This window comes from Mya arenaria, chromosome 9 (assembly GCF_026914265.1).
Source record: "Mya arenaria isolate MELC-2E11 chromosome 9, ASM2691426v1".
Classification (NCBI taxonomy): domain Eukaryota; kingdom Metazoa; phylum Mollusca; class Bivalvia; order Myida; family Myidae; genus Mya; species Mya arenaria.
In genome coordinates, this window is record NC_069130.1 from 64,340,466 (window position 1) to 64,347,928 (window position 7,463).

At 35.4% G+C, this 7,463-nt stretch overlaps 1 protein-coding gene across 1 annotated transcript; it reads right to left on the reverse strand.

The window, feature by feature from the left end:
* Nucleotides 1-976: 976 nt before the first annotated feature.
* LOC128202953 (ran guanine nucleotide release factor-like) lies at nucleotides 977-6,270 on the reverse strand. Its single transcript, XM_052904152.1, has 6 exons — nucleotides 6,143-6,270; nucleotides 5,934-6,012; nucleotides 5,493-5,612; nucleotides 4,142-4,237; nucleotides 3,446-3,598; nucleotides 977-2,303 (listed from the first exon to the last, which is right to left on the reverse strand). Exons 2-6 carry the CDS (start codon nucleotides 5,999-6,001, stop codon nucleotides 2,186-2,188), a joined length of 555 nt encoding a protein of 184 aa, XP_052760112.1. The 5' UTR covers nucleotides 6,002-6,012; nucleotides 6,143-6,270; the 3' UTR covers nucleotides 977-2,185.
* Between the last annotated feature and the right edge of the window lie 1,193 nt (nucleotides 6,271-7,463).

The following is a 7,463-nucleotide window of genomic DNA, read 5'->3' on the forward strand; positions in this document are numbered from 1 at the left end:
TTTTATGCTTATTTTCGGAGTTTTATTAGTATTTTAATTTATTATCTTAATTAACGGTCTACCTTGATACCTTCTTTTGAATTTAATTATATAAAAAAACAGTGTGTGTTTTTCAACCATGGGAAGTAACTGAAGTATTTAAGGAAAATAATGGACGCAAGGGAAGTAACTGTGTAACTATTAAAGGAAAGTAATTGTTTAAGTATTCAAGGAAAGTAACTGTGTAAGTATTAAAAAACTAACTGTCTAAGTAGTCAAGGAAATTCACTGTGTAAGTTACTGTCAAAAATTCAAGGGAAGTAGCTGTCAATGTATTCAAGGGAAGTAACTGTCTAATAACGAGTCATTCAACTTTCAGGTCAAGGATTTAACGAGCTATCGTTCCCGGGCCCCTACCCACCACCGGGACCTTACCCCCCATTCCCCGGGCGTCGCTGCCGATGCAGGCGCTACTGTAGCCGCTGGGAGTACCCCCAGGGCCGATGCCGCGGAGGAGGATGGGGCTGGCGTAGACAACGATTGTGTTGCCCAATTCGCCGCGGTGTTCCTTTCTAATCTTCTCTTTGAAGTGTCACATTTGTGTCGCAAAATACAATCATTTTCATCCTATGCTAGTTTTCGTTGTTTATTTTAGTTGCCCAGAATGTGTGTCATTTCCGTTCACTATCAACATTGTTGACCAGCTTTAATACCTTATTTAGCCAACTTGCTGAGTTATGCTACCACTTGAAATGAAATGAAACCAAATTGTATAAAATGTCCGTTCAAACAAGTGCAATAAATAACATTTTCATGTGATTCAATAAAACACACAATATTAATTAGTTGACTTCTGTACTTGACGGAGCAAAAACGTGCGTATAAAGCATGGCCTTTTGTGTCCACCCCTTATAGACGGAAAAGGTCTATTCCAGCTGTTTTACGTTCAGATGTATACTTCATAACTTTCATTCACAGTTAAAACTAAACAAAGATGTATTATAAATATAGCTCTTCCATCTTAACAAAGCTCACATGTATAATTTACAATAATGCATAAGCTAGTTCATACTCTATTCACAATTCATACAATGTACTCTACTCATAACTCATTTAACAAATGTGTAGTGAGGCACTAACAGAAGAACGTCCTTAATCAAGGTTAATCGTATTTATATATAAGGTCAATATTTTCAAACATATATTACTTGTACATAAACAAAACAGTTTGGCAGAAGGACATTCTTGAGTGAAGGGTTTTCTTTTCATTGAAACCATCACTTTTTCCAAGTTTTAAAGCAAATATTTTTTAATGAAAAACTTTTTTTAATATACACAAGAAAAGCAATGTAAACACCGCCAATATAATACCCATAGTATAACTACCATACAGTACAGGTTCTGGCATAATTTCAGTAAATTATATTTTATTGGTTGGACATATAAATATTTAATAGCTGTCTAAACTGCATCTTTAAGTAATTATGGTAAGGATTCTATACATGTATATTTGAATGCACAACCAAGCTGAATATGCCTTTATACTGTTATATCATCTTGTAACATTGTAAAGAAAGATTTCCCTCACCATGGAAACATGTGTTCTACACAGAATTTGAGAATATCAAACCAAACCAATATCAGACCTCTTGATAAGATTGTGAATAAACTGGGACAAACTCCATATCATCATGGACCTATAAAGATCCGTGCTATCAAAGAATATTTTAATGAAGTGTATGACAAAGAAATCTGAATAGATAAAAACTCAAGAAATTGCATTGATAGCTTACTGCAATATACCTATTTGGTAGTCTTGAATATAAAATAAACTGTTCTTATTGTTTCCAGCCGACTACAATACAAGTACATTTATTATCTAGAGCACTGTTACATAAACTGATGAGATGGACCCAAAACTGGATAAACCTGTTATGGTATCAACAGACAAGAGCTCTGTATCAATCAAGTCTTAATGCAATGCCTATGTACAGGAGAAAATATTCCTTAATAACACAAACATTAAAAGTGAATCAGACTTTCATGAGCATTCATAAGTATACCATTCTTGGATTTCAAGCTCCTATTAAGAAACCTGTGGTAATTTAAGTATCTCTTTATACAGAAATGTTTGACCCAATACAAGTCTCTAGTTTCTAAAGAGTATCTGCATTTGTAGCAGGCTTAGCTACTGATCATCACAGCGTCACACACCAAACACGCCTGGATCAAGGAGCTTTATAGACTGTAGCGCTCTTTTGAAATCACCAGAGTTCCAGCGTACTGCAGATGTCGGCACTGCATGGTGACTACTGCTCTCTGTGCTGGAAAATATCAAGAATAAGGCATGATTACTTTTAACGAATATCTTATGATGCAATACTCCGCAGCTCATTAAAGTTTGTCATTATTTTGTCTTGTTTGTGTATCTAAGGTGAATCTAGCATTTCTTGTGTATCTAAGGTGAATCTAGCATTTCTTGTGTATCTAAGGTGAATCTAGCATTTCTTGTGTATCTAAGGTGAATCTAGCATTTCTGGGTATCTAAGGTGAATCTAGCATTTCTTGTGTATCTAAGGTGAATCTAGCATTTCTTGTGTAAGGTGAATCTAGCAGTTCTTGTGTATCTAAGGTGAATCTAGCATTTCTTGTGTGTCTAAGGTGAATCTAGCATTTCTTGTGTATCTAAGGTGAATCTAGCATTTCTTGTGTTTCTAAGGTGAATCTAGCATTTCTTGTGTATCTAAGGTGAATCTAGCATTTCTTGTGTGTCTAAAGTGAATCTAGCATTACTTGTGTATCTAAGGTGAATCTAGCATTTCTTGTGTATCTAAGGTGAATCTAGCATTTCTTGTGTATCTAAAGTGAATCTAGCATTTCTTGTGTATCTAAGGTGAATCTAGCATTTCTTGTGTATCTAAGGTGAATCTAGCATATCTTGTGTATCTAAGGTGAATCTAGCATTTCTTGTGTATCTAAGGTGAATCTAGCATTTCTTGTGTATGGTGAATCTAGCATTTCTTGTGTATCTAAGGTGAATCTAGCATTTCTTGTGTATCTAAGGTGAATCTAGCATTTCTTGTGTATCTAATGTGAATCTAGCATTTCTTGTGTATCTAATGTGAATCTAGCATTTCTTGTGTATCTAAAGTGAATCTAGCATTTCTTGTGTATCTAAGGTGAATCTAGCATTTCTTGTGTATCTAAGGTGAATCTAGCATTTCTTGTGTATCTAAGGTGAATCTAGCATTTCCTGTGCATCTAAGGTGAATCTAGCATTTCTTGTGTAAGGTGAATCTAGCATTTCTTGTGTATCTAAGGTGAATCTAGCATTTCTTGTGTAAGGTGAATCTAGCATTTCTTGTGTATCTAAAGTGAAACTAGCATTTCTTTAAAAAAACATCTAACGTTAAATAACTTTTTAAAAAGTGTTCTAAATGAAAAACATTCACTGATTGATACACACCTTATATTTATTGGATCATTCAACGTAATAAGCACATCAGTGGAATACTTTGGGACTCGGATCAAACCCATATGAATCTGAACCAAGTTTTTTGCTGTCTCCTTGAATTTTGCAATGCTCTGCTCTCCCAGTATGTACCAGCAACTTCCAGCCCTGAACAGAAACAAGATAATTTAAATGTCACACTAGGGAGACAGTACCCCCTTCACAGAAATACTTTTCAGAAAGCTTTACATTTTTGCTCAGTAGTGTACATGCTTTAATGAAAAATTACAGATAAGCAATGTTACCTTGTTTTTCCCCCAATGTTTTAGGGTTTCAAAACGTTAAAATGTTAAGAATGGGACCCACAGACTACGGTATTGTTAGGTATTAAAATACATTATGTTTCCATATAGTATTGTTCTTACATAGAATAAATATATTGCTGAGAACATTCAGGTGCATACCTACATGTAGACAAAATTTGATGTGCAGGCCCCCTCAATTATGTGTGATCAAGGGGTCTGAATTCCTTCATGACCATAGAAACGTTTTCTTTTCCAGTTTTATCTACATTTTCTAAAGAGATATTATAGACATGGGCCTACAAACTAAAGCCCGTGTGAATTACGCCAATGTCAGTTTTTAGCTGTTTTTGTAGGGTAAAATCCTACAATACAATTGATACTTTTTTGCAAGAAACCTGTTGCTTACTGATGTAAGGAGATTTCATTTGGTGGTATTTCTTCAGTCTGTATAATGTTTGAAGATGCAGAACCATTAACTGTGGCTAAATCTTCAAAATGAGTTCTGAAAAAGAGAATTTTACAGTAGTTCTATAATTCTTTTTGAAACAAAATGTTAGTTTAATACAATAACTATGTTTGGAAAAGAATTGACACATTGCCACAGAATAATTGACAAAGAATAATATCAGGAATATAACTAAAAGCAAGCTGACATGTACTGTTGAAACAAACTAATAGGGCCAATTATGGCCATTGTCAGGTTGTGACATACTTTAATTGTAGTCAAACAGCTATGATAATTAGAAGTGCACAAAGGTGTTAAGTTTAGTCTAAATGAATAGTGCTAGTCTACAGCAGGGGTCGCGGCTCCAATATTACGGCTAGTTAAGGCAAGTGGAAAGAAGGGTAAGTTGAAGAAGATAAGACAATAATTATTTGTATCGTTTTCGATGTTTCAACAAGTCTAGTTGATAGTGATAATTGTATTTACTTGTTAAATCAGAACTGTCATTAAATAGCCAGCAATATGTAATATTTCAAACTCACATTCAAGTTTGACTTTAAAATGGACGTTCCAAATCAGCCTGAATTTTAAATGAGATCTTATGGCACTAAAAACACTGAACACAGAGCATTCAACTTGCAATAGAGTGGTAAACTGCGCTAATTTGCTAATGAACATACAATGTGAGACTGCGCGAATATGAATATTTAAGAGTAAAAACATACTGGTGTATTTATGATTACACAATAATTAATATGTCACTCATAATGTTATTTTTTATGCTTGCAGGCTACAGATTGTGTGTCCTGCTTTACATGTATGAAGGTGACAAAAGGCGGCAAGATTGGCAACACGATAGTTGAGGGCGGTTCATCATCACCGGCTTCACTGATTGGAGAGACGCTACGACAAAGTGTGCATATTCATGTATTAAATGTGTTTGATTCATTGTGACTGTTTAAAACTGTATTTGTATTTGCTACAGAAAAAGAAAATACTAGTATAACATGTGTGCTTACAAATGTGTCCGTAACATGTTTATTACTGTTTTATCATATCTTAGTGTTATATCTATCAACTATTTTAACCAAAAAAGGTGTAGAAGAAAACATAAAAACAAAATCTAAACTCACTGGAAATTGAGTTTTTCAATGCTTAAAATTGAAAAAAATCTTGCAGTGAGGGGACACCCCTCCCCAGTCCACACCTTCCATGGCCCCAATGACAATTTGATTCCTATGCGCCTGAGATATGGATGTCCCCATATCAGTGAAGAGATAGATGTTCGGCTGTATAAACTGAATTCACCTACTTGATTGCGTGTCCATCCGGCTGCTGTGTTTCTACCTCCTCCATAAGCTCAATGATCAAACTCTGGTCTGTTTGCGGGTGGGCAAACACCTCTTGGTTGTCTGGAATCTGCCGTACCACACTGTTAAAATTTTGTAATAAATAATACAAAGTTCAGGTTAAGGTATTAAAATCAAGTTAACAAATTTATGATTTTGAAAGACAATTTTATCTCGATGTGTATTTTACAGATCAGAATTCTATTTCTCAGATCTTTTAATGCAAGTTAATTATAACAAACTTAACTCTGATCATAATAAAATTCAGGTTTATTTCAAGACATAGGCAAAATGTTGATCCTATTGTTAAGGTGTGTCATTGTATGCCTGCAAATATGAGGTTGAAAATAAACAAATTCCTTTAATAAATCTAAAAAAAAAACTTTTAAACTTCACTACAGTACCTCATATCATTCCGGTTAACAGGCAATTCAAGTGAAAATGCTCCACCAAATAGCAGCTGTTCTGTCATGATGTTCTAACCTTGATAATTGAAAATAAAAGATCTATCAATTATCATAATCATTCATTTTATCCGAATAATTGTATCCGGAATGATGCACTACATTTAATACACACATTTACAAAACACCAACATCAACACTAAACTTACTTGCTTGTAAAACTTCAAACGTTTTATTTTATATGGAGAAACGCAATTAGTACGTATGACAAGCAGTAATTTATATAAATAGAAAATAATTTCAAAACGTATAGAAATATAAAGGTGGCAGTCAACAGGTACAGTCAAAATTTTCTCAGAGTGTTTCGACAATGGTAGCGCTCGTTTCCTTACATAGAAACAATTTGTTGATACAATTGTATTGTATTGGAAACATAATTGAGGAGATTTCATTATAAACGATACTTAATGCCATACAAGCAGATTACATCTTATCATGTGTACATGTGTCTTTATTTCAATCAGCACACTAGATAGTATAATAGTTGGTATAGCTAGGTAGGTTAAATTACAGGCTCAATGTTGCCGTCTGTAATGTACATATATGTACATGTACATTTACCAGTCGAAACGTGTACATTTTGGACACATTACTGAAGTGTTCTCGATAGTGGTAAAATATATATAGAAAAAATGGACATGCTAGAAAATACAATTAAGGTAGGTTGGCATATGGTACACGATGTTTAAATTGAAAAACAGTTATTATATATTTATCAATAGCAATTACCTTAATTTTAGCTGTACGTGGCATCTAGATGGATGTCTGTGTATGACTGTATTACACCTCAGAGGAGTTGCTTCGAGCTGTGGCAGATGGATGTCTGTGTATGATTGTATTACACCGTAACTACGTACCTTCGATGAGTTGCCTAGAGCTGTGGCAGATGGATGTCTGTGTATGACCGTATTACACACTCGAGGAGTTGCCTAGAGCTGTGGCAGATGGATGTCTGTGTATGACCGTATTACACATTCGATGAGTTGCCTAGAGCTGTGGCAGATGGATGTCCCTGTATGCCTGTATTACACCGTATTACACTTTCGAGGAGTTGCCTAGAGCTGTGGCAGATGGATGTCTGTGTATGACCGTATTACACTTTCGAGGAGTTGCCTAGAGCTGTGGCAGATGTCTGTCTGTGTATGACCGTATTACACTTTCGAGGAGTTGCCTAGAGCTGTGGCAGATGTCTGTCTGTGTATGACCGTATTACACATTCGAGGAGTTGCCTAGAGCTGTGGCAGATGTCTGTCTGTGTATGACCGTATTACACTTTCGAGGAGTTGCCTAGAGCTGTGGCAGATGTCTGTCTGTGTATGACCGTATTACACTTTCGAGGAGTTGCCTAGAGCTGTGGCAGATGTCTGTCTGTGTATGACCGTATTACACATTCGAGGAGTTGCCTAGAGCTGTGGCAGATGTCTGTCTGTGTATGACCGTATTACACTTTCGAGGAGTTGCCTAGAGCTG